Below are 18629 nucleotides of genomic sequence, written 5' to 3' on the forward strand. Positions count from 1 at the left end.
AAACACAATGCCAAAAAAAACCATCCGTTATATTCCACCTTGTACGATGTGACGATGGTCATCAAATAGAGTATATCATCATTTCTAAATTGATCATCGGAGGAAAATATTTCCAAAAAATGAAAATGGTATTATCGTGTAATTCCAGGGAGTTTATCTCATGGACATGAAAAACGTAGAATCCTTTTGGAAAAATCCTAATCGAATGCTTTCGGTCACATTCATTTTAAAGGTTTTCAATAGTTTGATTCATGTGAATGTGTTTTGTATGCGCGTTCTTCATTTGGCTTTATGAGGAGTAGTTTATTGGATACTATTATCAGTAAGAAATATATCAATTATGTAGAAAAATCCGAGAAGAATGTTTCAATGAGATATTTTCCCGATTTTATTAATTTTATCATATAATAACACGTAAGATAGGAAAAATAACGACGAAAAAGTCGCTTTACGCAAAACAATAATCAAACATTTCAAGAAGTATACCTGTAAAACACAATTCTAAAAAAGTCTTCCCCTGAAGGCTTCGGCTTCTCAAGATTGAATCGGGTTGAGAAATTAAAATGAATTTATTATTTAACTTGAAAATACTCATCGATCCTAATCTTCAACCCTTGTAAAATAATATTTTCAATCATTCCCGCCCTTGCATCCTAAAAATCAATTGATTCGATCGAAAACTGTCCGAAAAAAAAACGAGTAAGGCGTGCGTGTTTGTGGGGCTTTCAAAACTAGAACGCTATAGAAACCAGCCAATTTTTTGGTTAAAGCAGTTAACTAGGTGTTGGCTGTTCTGATTCATGTGCGCTAAACGTTTTTCATAACAACAAACTACATAAGAACATAATGCTTCGATTGGTAAAATATTAAGAACAAGTTAAAAACATTGTTTTAAGGCTTTGCGGACTCTAAAACACTGAATTTCTTAGGAAAACGGACAAACATACTCAAAAATGGAAAAAATAAGAAGAACATTTTTAGACTTAAAAGTCAAAAAGTTACGAACATCTGAAAGCTTTTACAAATTTTGGATGTTCTTATCAAAAAAACGCGCAGCAGTATGGAATACTATTTTGCATATTTTTGATAAGGTCATTTTCCGTTAGGACAAAAATAAACAACAAAAATCAAAGATAACGCAATGACCTTTGAGTGCTCTGTCTCATGACTTCAACTTGCTTAGACACACGACAAATACTAAGAAGTGCATTTTTCTTTTCTCTGTTTGCTTGTTGACAAAATACGTCAATGACGCAATGTTTTTTACTCTAGAGGCTGAGAGGGGGAGAACATCTTTTCGTTATAAGTCAAGAAAGTTTTCGGTTAGAACTCTCTTCTGTGGTGCTTATGTGTTAGATATGTTTTGATGAAGATTATCTAATTGATCTAAAATTACGGAATTCCAGTTTATTAATCCAAGTGACCGTTGGTTTTTTCAACTTTTGCTTAATCCAAAACAGAATCTCGATCTCGATCTTCTCCGCCATTCATTTGTCTCAGTGACCTCAGAGAATCCTAAAGCCAGTGTAGCTTACAGCTTTTTTGGGTTTTTTCAAAAAATTGCTTCTGCCCAGCTGGCACACAACGTTGTTTCAATGTTCATCTAACGTTCACAGCGTCCATATAACGTTAGTTGAACGTTGAAACAACGTTGTGTGTCAGCTGGGTGCATTCTATTGGGAGCTGATGACAGTGAATAAAGATCTAGGCTTATTTGCCGGCGGGTGCTGTCCAATTAGAAAAAATGGAATGTTTTGCTAGGTTATTCGAGGAAAAAAGTCGAAACTAAGAGAAATTTTGGACATTTTATTGAAATACCAAGGATATTAATGAAATTTTGGACATTTTATTGAAATACCAAGGATATTAATATGATTTGAATCAAAACGACAAGATCGATACAAATACTCATAGAATCAGGTGATCTATTAATCTAACCAGCACCATTTCTATTGAGTGATATTTATGAATTGCTTGGTTCAGAAATTAAGTTAGACTTTCATCACCATATAATAGTAGTCGACAAAATTTAGAGGGATCAAGTGGGAAAAAATCAATGCCTAAGGTATGAAGCTTGTTGAACAGTGATTGTCTTTCATGGGAATATATACCTAGAGCAATGCAGAATAAAGTGTTGTGTATTTTCAACACAGTGATATATATTATTAGCATGGTACTAGCGAAAGGTATTAGTTTAGGTTCGGGTTGGGTAAGCTTTTTGAAAAATTATCACATGACCAAATGCTTTTGGACATTCAAAGCTTGTGTTTTTCAGTTTTGAGACGCAAATATGTTTTTCAATAAGCAGGATGACTAATTGATGCATATCACTTCAAAAACATATACTATGAGTATTTCTTGCTCAAAACTCGTTAAGCTTTAATTGCAGTCGTAGACATTTTCTTGATTCAAATATGCTGATTCTTCTTAATTTTGCATCAAATAAATGTCGCAATAACACTTTCTTTCAGTCTTTCAGGTTGCATCAGAAATATAAATGTTTGCCTGATATACACTTGATTCAATCCGAGAGAATTTCCAAAAGCTGCTAAACTAATTCTCAAGCAAGTACCCAAACCCGTACGTTTTTAAAACTACACATTTTTTTTTTTTATAAGAACGTCAAAGTTTTTCGAAGCCTTCAGATGTTCTTAGTTTTTTGGATTTGAAGCCTAAAAATATTCTTAAAATGTTCTTATTTTCAGCATTTTTTGAGCATTTTGATGTAATTTCTTAAGAAAAATGCATGTTTTTAAGTCTCCAAAGCCTTAGAATGTTCTTAGAATGTTCTTAAATTTTTGGGCCTCGAAGCCTTATGTTCTTATATAGTTTTTTCTTATAAAAAAAAATGTGTAATACTTCATAAGTAAATCAAAAAGTATTAGAAGTTACACCCCTGTTTTATTACTTGGATAGTACACCCCCTTCTCACAGACCTGGTGTTTCAAAGCAACGAAAAGTCCGAGGAAAAGTCAGGTTCAGGATTTTTCAGAACGAAATCCATGAAAATTGATGATAGCTGTCAAATTACATCACTGGATGTGTATGAATGTTACATACTAGTTGAGACCGGTATTGACAAAAATCAACATTGTACTTTCATAATTTTCCTCTCCAGTTCTAATTAAAATCGTCACTAAGCTTTTTAAGATGATAAAGCCCTAAACAGTTATCGAAGTTATGATGTCATTCTTATATTTCATCAAAACATAACAGAAAGAACAAATAGAGAGGGATTATATTTCTGATAAAAACATTCTTTAGTCTAACAGAGGCGCCATTTTGTGACGTCACTCATATCATATGATTTTTCTTAAAGGCACTTTTTTGAGTGAGCAAAGTCGATAACAACTTGAGAAAATTGACTTAATATGTACGTAATGTGAAAATTAAAAAGTTCTCTCGATGAGCGTTATGTTGTGGATAATAGTACTAAATAAGGCTATTACCAAATTTAAAAATGGTCTTGGACAGGTTTGACCGTGAACATCACAATTTAACTTTCTCTGAAATTTAACTGTGGTGACGGACAATAAGGATTTTGTCGCGCATGTCTTGACCATATCAATTACTAATAAAAGAATGAATCTTTTTAGCGCTTCTTGTCATTCGGATTGGCACCGCCCATCCCATATCCATGATCCTGGATGCTTGCCATTCTTATCTTCGTATTCTGTGATGTGAAGCTCAATGCGAAGCGCACTAAATAGAATCCTTATCTATCTTCGCGTTAATACATTCACTGTGGTACTCCCAGTAAAGTTTTAAACATTGTAGCTCACGAATAATAAATCTTGGGAGACTTTTTAAAATGCTAAAAACATCCAGAAAAGATCAAGTTTTTGAAAACCCAAGATAAGACATTTGAAATTGTAGATAGATCAAAGTTAGCATATTCATGTGATTTCTACAATCATGGGCAACATATTTGAGATGCCAAAAGGGGATCTCCCTGCGAAATTTTAAGCGCGTTAAACTATAGTTGGAAAGTAGAGTTTTAACTCTGAGTTTTATAACATGAGACTTATTGACTTTAGGATCTCAGGATTTAAAAGCTCAAATTTGCTCCAATAAGCCTTGCAATATAGCCTAAAAGCCATTGAACCCCTCCAAAATCGAAATATTCAATGAAAGAGAGTGGAAGTGCTTAAATAGCAATTCTCGCCCTAACTTTTAATTCTGAAAAAAGTTAGAATACACTAAAATCTCAATATATTTCAACCATGATTTCTAGAGTCCTAGGACTAGACACGCACGGTCATCACATTTGGTTTCAGAAACTGGAAAAAACAAAACATATTCCTTTTGTGAGCAAATGAGATACTGTTCGCAGGTTATCTCTTTGCTTTCAACAAATATTTTGGCACCACAGCCATCAGCTTAAGATTTTGTTGCATTACTATACCAATAAGTCCTGGCTCAAAAACGAGATTGCATCATCCGGGAAATTGATCCTTTTTGAGCGAAAGTTTTTCAATTTCCCATCGGTGAGTGATGCGTAGGAACGTTCTTTTCTTCCAGGAGAATAAATTTTATGGATAAATCTAGGAGAGACTTTCCTCAAAACACCCCAAATAAAATCCAGGAGTCGCCTTAAAGAAATCCAGAAGCACATTTTAAGGAAAAACACATATAATTTTCCAGCTGACAGCAATCTGTTCGCAACAAATCCAGCAGCTAAATTGTGAAAAACACAACAAGATGCCAGATTGTTTTTCCAGGGAGCTTCATAATTTTCTTAAAATGTTTCAATTAATTTTCTTGGAGAATAGCTTTTATATTTTTACAGTAGCATAATATTTCTAGAGAACAGATATACATTTTACAGGAGTCCCATTTTTTCCCAGAACAGATGATATAATCGAGGAGAGCCCAGGATACAGAACAGGTCGTTTTTTCCAGGAGAAAGGGACCAGTGGCGTTGTGGCAGGGGGGGCCGGGGGGGCCATGGCCCCCCCCAGCGGAGCTTTTTTGAAGGGGCGCCGAAGAGCAAGGGGCGCCAAAAGAAATTTTTTTAAACGCCCCAATCTTAAAAATCATACTTTATGCGCCTTAAGTTGCGCCCGGGACCAACTTTACTGAGATAATTTTAAAATACTCACTTCGCTCGCAATACAGTTTAATTGGTAACTTCTTTGCAATCTAGCTAATTTATAAGTTTTTTTGTGTACAATATAGCATTATTAAATGAAAATCTAACTGCGCCCCAAGACCAATTTGCTGATAACAATATTGAAATCCTAGAACATCAAATTTTCGCTCGCTTCGCTCGCATTACACATTGTTTCTTTAAGTCTCTTTTCACTCTAGCAAGTGTCAAATTTGTCTATTTTTATTTAGTGATTTAGGGTGTCTTGACAGTCGATTTTTAAATTTTTTCTAGTCGGCCCCAACCATGGTGGGGCCTGCTTTTCCATTCATCAAAGATATATCTACTCTTTTCCACTAAATATTTCCTTCCTCATTATGTCTAGGCAAATGAATTAGTAAAGATTTAGAAACTGGTGGGTGGGGGCACCACTTTGGAAAATTGAAGGGGGCGCCATTTTAAAAAAATTGACTTTGGCCCCTCCAGAAAAATTTTCCCACAACGCCACTGAAAGGGACCTCAAGAACAGATATTTCATACTTCCTAGCCGGTGACTGCTCTTGGGGATTGGCAAAATCTTTAATACGATGCATAGCCTTTTTTGGAAAATGATATTAGGTGATAGTTCGCTTTGCGATATCTTACTCGGACAGTCGAAAAAAAACAACACTTTCAACACATTTTGTAGAATTTGTGATAATCGAGACCCTGGACCCATACTTCCCTCGGGTGTATTGGCTTCAAACTACTTGCACCTCTTGCCGATTATTTTACTGTTGGATGTGATACAAATACAAATACCTTTTGTGAGGGCTCATAAAAAATCAGAAAAAAGTGAACTAAGGGACTGGATTTGAGTTTGTGTTCGCTAATGGGAATATGTGTCGCATTAGTGTAGTGGTTATCAGTCTTGACTTTTGTGCATGAGGTTGATGTTCGATTTCCACTCGGTACTGTGATTCACTTGGCAAATGAACTAAGAGGATACACTGTCCTCCCGAGTCGTTCAAGTCGAGGGCCAGTAACGTTCATTTCTCTCGCTGCTCTGTGATAAAAGTGCAAATATTTTTGCGAGTGCTATTAGAATCATAAGAGAGCAATCTAAGGGTTCAAGTTCATGTTCACTAATGGGAAGATATACAAAACAAGTTAATATCAAGAATATGATCCTTATTGACTGTATGATCGTCAAAAAATACATATCGGTTCTCACTTTTTTCCCGTATGGGCTTATCCCATCAAGAAAAGAATTCTCGAAAGTAGTGGCGACAAAAAAATTGACAATTTACCAAACAAAACATATGATGCCGAAACTGTTATCTGTTTTGTAGGTATATGTGAGAGGGAAATTGTCTTATTTCATCAAAAGAGGAACACTTTACGTAATGCTTCAAGTGTTTTCATTTTTAGAAATTCCTTGGCGTGCTTCTAACTTTTTAAGGAAAGTAAAACCATTTGTGACTACAGTCGACGCTCTCTAATTTGATTTCTAAGGGGGAATATTGGTACTTCATCATTGAATGAGGATCACTGTATCGAATAGTAGAGCATCGCTTATGAGATTGTCTTTGTCGATGTTGACTTTCAATAATATCGAATAATGGAGCATATCGAATAGTAGAACATTTAATAATAAGAGAGCGTCAATCAAAAGGATACACTCGAAGTCAGGAACTATATTCGGGCTTATTTTTCAGCAGAGTGTCAAAATTTGAATACACAGCATGATCGCGATATATTATTATGGTATGTCAAAAAACGGGACATTTTAATACCCAGGCCAAAATTCAAAAGGAAGGAATCAATATGTTATCTTTAAATAAGTGACCATAACCTGTATTACGTAAAAAAGGTTACGAAAACTCAATAAAATTTTTAGATGAAAATCAAATATTTTTTCATCCATTCCCATTTGGCAACAGAAGAAAAAAATTCGATTTTACATTCCTTGGAAAATCCAACAAATCATATTCTAATATTCACGTTTTTCATACGAACAAACTTTAAGGCTTCGATGACCAAAATCTTAAGAACAAGTTAAGAACATTCTAAGGCTTTGCTGACTCTAAAACACCCAATATCTTACAAAAATGGACCAAAATACTCACAAAATGGTGAAATTAAGAACATGTTAGAATATTTTTAGGCTTAAAACTCAAAAAGTTAGGAACATCCGAAGGCTTCAAAAATTTTGGATGTTCTTATAAAAAAACGTGTTTTGTAAAGTCTTGCACAAACACATTTTGGCATCTTTAAAGGTCTAAAATATTGACTACACGTTTTTTTTTTATTAGAACCTAGTTTATAAGAACATATAGGCTGAAATTCGTCGAAAAATTAAGAACATCTTAAGAACATGCGCAGCCTCAGTTTGGAAAAACATGACAAGAAACTACAATTTTTTTCTCTTTTTAAGCAGTTTTAACCGAATTTAGGGGTGGATCTTCAAAAATCGAGAGTCAAATATTGTCCAAATTTTGCCAAATTTAAGTGCTCCTTATTTTGTATCATATTGTCGATTTAGAGTAGTCTGAAAAATCAAGAACGCATTTAAGAACATTTTAGGCTGAAAATTGCTAAAAAAAATAAGCACATCCAGGCTCAGCCAAATTTTAGGTGTTCTGATAAAAAAAAACGTGTATAGAAAGTTTGTTGTCTGTTGTGAAATATTTTGGAAGTTTTTCAACTTTGATGCACGTCTCAGCAAAATGGACGGATTTATTGAATCAACACACTGAAAACGTGAAAGATAAGAAGGTGATGAAATTGGCAAAGAGTGTGGTCCTGTCAATTTTTATTGTTTTGAAGATGTAAATAAAACAAATTAAGGATTCATTATCATCTGTATACACAAGTAGTATAGGTACCCTAACTGTGATATTGATTTTAAGAATGCAGTTTTGACGACTTCATTGGTGCAAATATTGAATACGGTATCCCGATAACATCCCCACTGAATGAGGCCTCCCCAGCGAACCCTCAATTCACGCATTCACGCAAATTTTCCTCGAGTTTCACGCAATAGAATCGATGGGCAAATCAAAAATAAATCAAAAATAAATCATAAATCAAAAATAAATCAGAAATAAATCATAAATCAAAAATAAATCAGAAATAAATCATAAATCAAAAATAAATCAGGAATAAATCATAAATAAAAAATAAATCAAAAATAAATCATAAATCAAAAATAAATCAAAAATAAATCAAAAATAAATCATAAATCTCGTACACCATTTTTCGAGTGATTTGTCCCTCGATAGAATAACCCAATTTTTCAGAAAATCGGAAAATTTTAGGGAAAAGTCTGTGTCATGCAATCCACCAGGACCCCCGCCACACTAGAAGATTGTCCAAAATTTCGTCACCGTTATTATAAATTACCCTATAATTTCAGCCCAACTTTTTACTGTGAGATTGACTTTTCTTAATCCCATGTGAAATATTATTCACTCCAGAACCATCTCCACTAGATTTTTTGACTTTATACAATGAATAATAGTATTCCTATCCCCATTGAGTAGTAATGAAACAATTTGTAACTTTTTCTAAAAAACGCGTCATTTTTATTACTTCGAATGACCAATTATAAAAGTATCTTATAAAAACTCCATTTCGAGGGGTAAATCACTTGAAAAAAGGTGTACGATACTTTTTGACTTATTGAATTTTCATTTGACTTTTTGACTTTTTTTTGACTTTTATTTGACTTTTTGACTTTTTTCAAACTTTCATTTTGACTTTTTCCAACAAAAACGCCCACCGCCTTTAGGCGCCCAACATTTCCCGCCCAAATTTGTCCAAAAACGCCAACCGCCCATAAATTTTGCTCCACCCATCCGCCCATTCAATAAACTTTTTGACTTTTTCAAGACTTTTTTTTGACTTTTATTTGACTTTTTGACTTTTTTCTAAGAATTTTTGACTTTTTCTTTGACTTTTTGACTTTATTTTTGACTTTTTGACTTTTTCTTTGACTTTTTGACTTTTTTTTGACTTTTTTGACTTTTTTTTTTGACTTTTTGTAGAGGTGTACGATAATTTTTCGAGTGATTTACCCCTCGCTCCATTTCATCTGCAATGGGTAGCCATACCGAATAAAGCGGGTCACTGAGACATGGGTTAAATCTAAATTTTAGTTATCGTTGCATTTAAAATATTTAAAAATGCAGAGATTGCCAAATATTCGAAATGTGTGTCAGCAAAGTTAATCTACATTAATCGTAGAAATTTTAGCGAGACTAATTTTAGCGTATATTAGCGAGCCAGGAAAATCTTGATTTTTTTTAGATTTATTTTAGCGAATCACGATTTCCAAAAATTTCGCGTTGATAAATTTTAGCGAATACACGTATTACATTATTATTGATTGAATTCGTTTTCTAGCATTTTTTTGCACTGAAACCCTTTTTATTGATAAAAATGTATCAAGGCAATATAACCAGAAATTTCGCGTGGATAAATTTTAGCGATCTAGCGATTCGACGTGTTTTAGCGAGATTTATTTTAGCGAAAACAGGGAAAACTCGCTAAAACGCTAAAATTAGTCTCGCTAAAATTTCTACGATTAAAGTAGCAAAAAATGAAAAACATTTGCACCTCTTGAAAATTTTTAAGCTGATTCAGCAGATATACCTTTATTTTTTTGCATCAGAAAAATTGCAGAAAAAGCTGAGTAAGCAATTAAATTTGAAAATCAAAGTCAGGTTATTGCGAAATGAAATTGTTTTAAATCTCAATGTCACATCAATATTTTAAAAACTATTCAAACTACGCTGTTTTATTTATTTGAATACACGATTTTTTATAAGAACAAACTATATAGGAACATAAGGCTTCGATGGCCAAAATGTAAAGAACAAGTTAAGAACATTTTAAGGCTTTGCGGACTCTAAAACTTCCAATCAATGTCTGAGGAAAATGGGCAAAAACACTCACAAAAGGGTGAAAATAAGAAGTTAAAAATATCCGAAGGCTTAAAAAATTTTGGATTTTCTTATAGAAATAAACGTGTATTTGAATATCTATTTTTTCTCCACATGTGGCTTATTCAGTTATTTTATTCACATAAACATCGCAATATTCAATGAGATTTTTTGATAGCTTCAGGATAAACACCTTTTGCAATAGACCCCATACCGACAGAAGAAACCTCTCCACTTTTTCAGAAAACTTAAGAAAATCTACTTTTCCCTTGAAATCTCTTTTTTCAAAAATCTTAACCAATTATTGATTTTGCGCAAAGATTTCAGAAAATAAATATTGGTACAGCAGAAAGAGATACGTCATAAAAATCTATCTACCTAATCAAAATTTTTGAAGAAGTGACGTCACAAGGAAAACCTGTTCGACCAGAAATTCGAGTAGGTGATTAAAATAAAGAATAATGACAATTTGAACGCAATTAGAAAGATGCTAATGACTTTACTTAGCAATTAGGAAAGAATTTCTAATAATATATTATTCAACAACCACATGAGAGATGAGAACGAGGCAAGTCGTAAACAAGATTTGGCTTGAAATACGTAAACAAGAGGACTGCTAGATTTGATTACAAAGTATACATTATGACAATATGTGGATCAAAGGTTTCTAAGGGATCAAATTTCTTTCAAAATCATTTCACACTAATTTTTTCATCACAAAAATGAATGACACAAACTTTTCTTTTTATGATGATTGGATAAAAACAGGGATAATTTTTCTCTTTTATTAACAAAAAAATGTTTAAAAACACAATCATAAAAATGTAAACATGATAATAAAGGAATCTTGTTTTACGTCCATTGAACCTAATCATAACATGTTTTGATTAAAAATTAGCTCATCTAAAGATCCATCAAGTAATTTCCTGGGAACATGTTATATATCTCTAAACTATATAAAATTCGAAAATTCTTAGCCTAGAAATTTTGTTAAAAAATTATTGATATTCATTGTTCTGAAAATGAGAACGTGGAGCCAGCTCCCCGTTCAAATGTATTTACATATTTTTACGTCAGAAGTTTTCTATTATTTCAGTTTGTTTTTTTACTCCCTTGAATGTAGTGATATCTCTGAAAATTAACAAAATCATCCAAAAAGGATTTTCAATGCAAAGGAAATTTATTCGGGTCGCTCAAGGCTTCCTTTGTCATAACACTTCATTATGGTCAACAGAAATGTATCATCTTTAGTGGCATAGAACTTCCAAGCCTGATTCAAGTGTGATACTATGAATGTAATGTAGAATGAATTCCCAAGACAATGATGGTCACAGGAACTGAACTTCTCCTTGTCGTCAATTTACTGTAATCAGCCTATGAATGAGCATATATTATGAATGAGCATATATAAGCCCTGCAACAGCTCCTAGTCCAAAGGTCGTGATCATCATTCCACGCCAAACTTTGTCTTCTACAGTTTGTGGTGTGAAGTGGTCTAAAAAACCGTCCTAAAAAATAAAAAATAATTTGTAAATTAGAAAATAGTTCGAAAACTAAGTTGGTGTTTAATCTTACATAACAAAAAGTCTTTCTGGAACTCTCAAAATAGTCAATATCAGTGTGACCTGTTGTGACGAGAATTGAACACACTAGACTGGGAACTAAAAAAAAAAAGGAATTTGTGAAAATGCTTACCCATTGACCATGGTTATTAAACCATTCAATGTGTTCTTGTATGGATAATGCTACATTTGTTGTAATACTTTCTGTTTTATCTCCTAAGTTATTTTTGATACAATAATCTGAAAGCGCTAAGCTGAATGCATAGATTGATACAATACGACCAAAGTTACAATTTCCATTTAGTACTTCTGCCATAACAGCTTTAGAAAGTTCATCAAAATTCTCTTGATTTAACCCAAGTTCACGTCCTACATTTTCAAAAAACATATCATGCTTATATTTAATATCAAGACATAGTTCATAAAGTTTATCCCCGATTCTATCAGTTCTTTGCGTATGATTATGATGTTTCTTCAGCACATAATTTGCCAGGAATTTCGTCCTTTGGTAAAACTCCCCATCTACGATCAAATCTGTACGAGCTGGTGACATTTTTTTGTAAGAACTACTGAGTTCTAGTAGTGATTTTTCCTAGTTCGACTAAGTACAACGAACTGCTTATCGTTTCAACTTTTTTCACTGGCAACTTTAGAAATGAATGGAGATGATTTATATATATGAGAAAAATATTTACATAAAGTTATTCAGGGGGTATACAATGCTTGTTTCGATGTATGTTTTAAATTCATAATCTATATTAATTTTCGAATATTGTATTTCGATCATATCAAATAGTATTTTAAACTGAATTATCTTAAAGGTTTAGAATATATTTTCTTAGGTAACTTTTAAATCCAAAAAGTAGTTAGTAAAAGAACCCCCTGAAAAGTTTGGCTTGCGTCATTAGAGCAAAAAAACAAACTTGTTTAACATGTTCTTACCTAAGTAAATATCTCTACTTAGTATCACAAAAGGAGATTTTTTTAAAGGATTGTCTCAATGATCGAGTTGAGCGATCGCCATGACAATTAAGATCATTCTTTCAAAACATTCGAATTTCAAGATGGTAGCAGCAATGGTGAGAAACAAGCGTGGTCCTAAACTTTTTTTCTCAGGAAATCTCGCAAAATTTCTCATCAGGTATTTGTTTTTGGTTTTATTTTGAACTAGCCGTATTGTATAAGGGCTGCGAAGCGATCCAGACTCCACCTCAATTCGCAAGTTGCTAGCAAAATAAGAGACACTCTAAAAATCCCTCCAGCTCTAATAGACCTTTTTTCAAAGAGGCCACCCTGTTGAATAACTAGGTCACAGTGTGGATCTAAACCACACTGAAACGACCGCCTTCCTTCACGCATCACGCACGCTCGCGAAAGAGCGCACATTGTTAACGCCTACATGTCATCTCCAGTACATTTTAGATTATTCATTGAAAACAGATTACAATATAGTCATTTTTCACGTCTCGATTATTCAATTACGAATAAAAGACATTCAGGGAAAAAAAAGAGAAACACCTGGGTAATCTAGTTAAAAAAACCGAAAGTAAATGGTAGACAAAGTAATGAGCCAAGGCAAAACGAGATTAGCGTACCACTATGAAAGAAACCGCCTCCGGCGGTCAATTATGTAGTCCAGCAGAAAAACAATGATAAAACCATGCATAATTATTACAATATGCATCATACAGTAATTATGCATGGCTCTATTATTGTTTTTATAGCTGGACTACATAATTATTCAACAGGGCGTCCTCTTTGAAAAAAGGTCTATAAAGCTATATTGATTGACCTTTTATTTGATACTTGATACTTGCTGTTAAAAGTCAAAGGATGATGAAGATCCTTTTTGTCACCGTCTGTCAAACTAATTTCTTTCCATTTAACAGCAAAATAAACATTTAAAACCAAAGGACCACTGTCAGTTATAGCCACACTAGCTTCCCACCAAAATGCGTATAAAAGATTAGGGGCCGTCGACATTCGACTTTCGAATTTTTTAACGGCATTTGTCCGTTATGGTTCTGACCCCCTCCCCCCCTCTACGTTAACGGCCATCAAATTCTATAAAGTTAAAAAATTGTCAAAAATCGATGAAACTCTAAATTTTCTCCTTCACTTTCATCGTTGTTTCGTCAGCCATCTTTAATATCGCTACGGCTTCGCTCAGTTTACATTTTAAAAATAACGGAGATAATTTCTAAACTTTTTTCCGAAAGTTGGGCGAATTAATTATCTCCGTAATCATACTCAAAAGAATAGCGGCATTTCAAAGAAAAAAGACCGACCGTCTGCGAAATTCAAGGGCCGCGCGGACCTCTAAACAAAAGGAACACGAGACATACCGTAGAGTCGTTTAATATCGACATACGTCTTGCAATCTCGACATAGCTGTAGGCTGGTCTTCGAAATAAAAAATCAAACATAAACAAATACATACCAAAGTTATCAATCAATCACTAAATTGTTCTCTCTCTCTATCCACGTCACAGATTGTTAATATAATATGAGAAATGTGAACTGTTATTACTTATATTTGAAAAGAACACTTTAACGATGTAGTTATCACTAAAAAAACTAATTAGCATGCTTTCAACGAAGATGCCCAAATCACAACAACATTTTGCACGCGAGGAATTTTTTAGTAGACCTTTTTACCGTGAACCGAAAATAATTAAAAGAACCCGGTTTCCTTATGAATTTGAAAAGGGACCGGATGTGCTAGGTGCGGCGCCCAGAAGTTTAACTCGGGCTCCTAGCGCTAAGAGGGTGTGCTTGCAATAAATAATAAGGAAATGGAAACCAGGTCGACTAAGCACGCGAATTATTTTTATCACGTGACTTGAAGCGTAATAAAGTTGTAAAATTTTAATGATGGACACGAGAAAGTTACGAAGAAGTTTGCATGCGTTTCGTGTGTTGTGTAAAACTGCTTATAATTTGGCTGTGTTTTTAATTGAAAGGATTGCAATGTTTACTGAACTTCTAGTTTGATGGATGAACTTGTTCGATAAGAATGATACCAAGAATTTCATTCAAGGTTTGTTTTGATTATTTTACAGATCCGGTGTCGAGATTGCAAGACGTATGTCGAGATTAGACGATCCTTCGGTAAACATCGGGTCGTTTGTTTTGGTTAAAATTATTCTAAAAAATAGCGAAGTGAATACTTTAGGTATGCGACTTTAGCAGATCTTAGTTGATAAAAGGAGGAAAAGAAATATGAAAAGTAACATTTGTATGGAATAAACGTCTCAAAAATCGATATTTTCTGGTGAAAAGAATTGATATGTGGTGGGTTGACCCCTAAAGAGATTTTCGACCTTCCCTTAACGGCACATGGTCGACCCCCTCCCCCCCCTTAACGGCCAAATGCCGTTAAAAAATTCGAAAGTCGAATGTCGACGGCCCCTTAATGCTGCGAAAGCGCTATATCGTTTACTTGACTCTCAAGCAATAAATGCGCCGCAAAACTTCTAAAGGGATTCATGAAAAAATAAGGCACATCCTGGCAAATGAACGGGGTGAGCATTTGCATGGGGTATTCGTCACCCAGTGTAAGTAAATGAGATAGGACGACGTCTCAGGCTAAAAGCGTGAAAATGAATAAAAATGAACTTCAAACTGAAAAAGGGAAAAAAGGAAGAAAACTGGGAACTTTATTTTTTCATTAAAAGTTTCTTCAATCTTCGAAGACAAAATTGACCCATGGAAAAAAAATTTCATCTATGCAGTTTTTTGAAATGAAGCAAAATATTTCCAACCCGGTTCAATTAAACTGGGTATTCGGCGCTATTACGTCACTTTCGTTTTCGACCCCGTTCATTTGCCAATGGTCGCAAGTGAAAAATACCCCGTTCATTTGCCAGGATGTGCCTGACTGATTTTCAAAAACTTAGAGAAATTGCCTAAAATTTGTGCCATAGATAAAAAAATTTGAGCCAAGCCAACCTCGAAAACTAATTTGAAGATCAACTTCCCAAGAAAAAGATCTACGGGGGAGGCGGAATCCACCTAGATCCGCACACTGCCGGATAGGCTATGTCTCGGAAATTTTGCCGGACCTCAAACAATGACCCATTTACATGTGCGTAATTGTTTTACTTTAGCGTATAAACAAGGCCTTAAAAATCAAAGCGCTGTCTCGGGAATTGAATGACAAATTTTAGTTGGTTGATTTTGGCTGCTGCACGTTTTATTTTGTTTCCAACTTTTAGTTTTGATTATTATTGTCTTGCAAACTTGATTCAGGTAACTCTCATCCTTGTTGTTGAAATGTAACCTGTAGATGACTGATGTTGTTTTTCTGAAAGCTAGATTTCCTAGTGTGACTAACTGACTGCTTAGTCAGTTAGGCGGCTTCCGGTAATTTTGTTGCTGTTCACTGCTCACCAGTGCTCACAAGTGTTACGCGTAAACCAAATCGCGTATTACGAACAACCTCTAAATTGCCGAGTACAGGAGAAAAAAAATCGAAATTCAAAATGGCGGCCAAGCCCACCCTGATAACTATCAAAAATCTTTGTTTTTCAATCAGCTATTGCAGCTCAATAAACCAATGAAATAATTTGAAATAAAAAGTAAACAAACCTTGAACCTTTCATGAATCCAAATAAATAAAAGTATTCATCTAAAGTGAAGATTACATTTCAAAAAAAACGATTTCCAAACCAACCTAAAGTCAGTGTCTGCCAACTAAAAATTTCTCTGCGGGGTCACTGGCAAGGAGTTACGACTTCAGACTTTAGATTCCAATTCTTGTATAGGCTGCAACTACACTGCCAAATGATCTGTATTACAAAGACTTCCAAATGGGTCCATAAGTTAAGAAAATGAGATTATCATGTAGCACGGGGGTTTTGTTTTTTAAAACAAACTTCAAAATAAAATTGTTAGTGAACTTGTTACTTAAAATATCACTTAATTACATAATTTATTTATGATATAACACCCCTTTCTTAAATAAATGGCTTCTTAAAGTCTTTTATGTTTGCCGCAAGAAGGGAGAAAAATCTAATTTGACCCCCAGTTTTTTCTCTCTTTTTCTAATCCTTTCCCGCGTGTTAGTGTAGACACAACTTTAATCCAGGGAAATGAAGCGTTCTAAAATCATGGATGGTCACGTGACCAGACTTTTTATCCAGGGAAATGCCGTGGCCGTAATGTTTTGCTTTGGTGAGATTGACCATTTTGTTGTGATGATTTGAGCGGGCAAAATTTCTGTACAAACCAAAATATGACTTCGTTGGAATACCAGTTGAAACACTTGTGTGCTAGGGTACACCATTTTAAAACGGCATTTTTCGCAGTCCTAGCTACCAAACCGAGAAAGTTTTCGTGGCTTCAAGCCAAATGATTCAAGGTCATTTTGATAAAATCATTGGTTTGAAGATGTGATTTATATAGCAAATTTTATAGCAAATTTTCGCTTGGGATAGAAGTTAAAGGTACGTGCACACAATGTAGCAAAACTGCTTCGCTCATAAATTCACTTCGCAAAAATATCCATCAAAGTTTTTTAGAATAAGTAGCCTTTCTTTTATTCTTACTTAAAGAAAGCGAATTAAATCAAAGCTTGCTTTTTATCCTGACATTTTCTTTTGGATGTTGCCAGACGGTGTCAGTCGAACAACTTCGAACAAAAATCGCAATCGAACCAATCGAACGTAATCAAATGTGATCGAATAATTGCGATTCGATTGTCGAATGTAATCAATCTCAATCGAACGGCCGATTCCTGGGTAATATTCGATTGTGTTCGATTACGTTCGAGTAAGGTTAGATTGGTTTGATTAATAGTTGACTTTGTTCCATTGGTTCGATTACTATTATGTTCAATGAGTTTGATTGCAATTAAATTAAATTGGATCACTCTGTTAGAGCTTTTAACGTGGGCGCAGGTGGGCGGCCGAGCGCTTATTAAGTATTGCACGAAAGCGAATAAAATCAAATTAATCGAACGTACTCGAACATAATCGAATACAATCAGACGTAATCGAAGCAATCGAACGGCAAATCCTGGGTAAAATTCGATAGACCTTTTTGCCTTTCCATCCGCCATCTTGAATTGTGTGCAAAAATACAGGAACGAAAATGCCGTGGGTCGAACCGGAAAATTTTTTTTGTTTCTGGTCCACCGGGTGACGAAAAAAACACTCACCCGGCCTGCACCCGGCCAGCCGCAAAATAATTTTTTTTACTAAATTTTGATCCCAAAACTCGATTTTTTAAAGCACTCGTAGAAGTTAAAATGATGGTCTTCTTTACCTTAAATCTGTAGTAACTTGACATCGCTACAGGCTTCGGCATAAGAAAAATTCACACGCCTAGATTTTGATTTATAGTGGTCTAGGCGTGCAATTATTCAAATACTTAATTTTCATCGTTTATATTTTCAATTGTGTTACAATATCTCTAAGAACTGGACACTCTCTTTCATTTTGAATATTTATCTTCAATCTGCTTCAATTGCCAAAGACTCCAAACAGTGATTACGAAGGGATCTTTTTGAGAAAAAAGTAGAGTGAGAGAAACATTTCCCCAATTTTTTAAATCCTCACTTTATGAATGTTTCTTTTATTTTACTCACAAGTCAGCATGATTCCTTTATAAAAAACAAAGCTGTTTACTTACTGAAAAGTCCCCACTTTGTGAATGTTTCTATTTATTTTACTCACAAATCAGCACGATTCTTTTATAAAAACCAAGTTGTATATTAAAAAAAACATTCTTAAAAGTTGAGTTGCAAGCAAGAATTAACAAAAACAATGCAGGGTTTAGTTTGAGATGAATAAAATTTCATTTCTATAACAATGATCAGGATAAAACCTTCATTCCAAGTGATTTCTAGGCGTGCATTTTACAGTAGAATATAAAATATCACATGCGATAAATCACACGCCTCAAAAACTGATTCACAAAAGTTTTTCAAACAAACAAACTAACCCTAACCCTAACGATGATGTACGAAAAAAATGCGGCCGGGTGACGACGAAATAAATTTTCACCCGGCCGGTGGACCGGAAACAAAATTTCTTTTTGGGTTCGCCTGGT

The 18629-nt window shown here is 34.2% G+C and overlaps 1 protein-coding gene across 1 annotated transcript; it reads right to left on the reverse strand.

Moving 5' to 3' along the window:
* Positions 1-10751: 10751 nt before the first annotated feature.
* On the reverse strand, positions 10752-12265 carry LOC136806888 (induced myeloid leukemia cell differentiation protein Mcl-1 homolog). Its single transcript, XM_067063478.1, has 2 exons — positions 11710-12265; positions 10752-11522 (listed from the first exon to the last, which is right to left on the reverse strand). Exons 1-2 carry the CDS (start codon positions 12127-12129, stop codon positions 11406-11408), a joined length of 537 nt encoding a protein of 178 aa, XP_066919579.1. The 5' UTR covers positions 12130-12265; the 3' UTR covers positions 10752-11405.
* Positions 12266-18629: the final 6364 nt, after the last annotated feature.

The sequence above is a fragment of the Clytia hemisphaerica genome, unplaced genomic scaffold (genome assembly GCF_902728285.1).
Source record: "Clytia hemisphaerica strain Z4C2 unplaced genomic scaffold, Clytia hemisphaerica genome assembly, whole genome shotgun sequence".
In the NCBI taxonomy this organism is placed as follows: Eukaryota; Metazoa; Cnidaria; class Hydrozoa; order Leptothecata; family Clytiidae; genus Clytia; species Clytia hemisphaerica.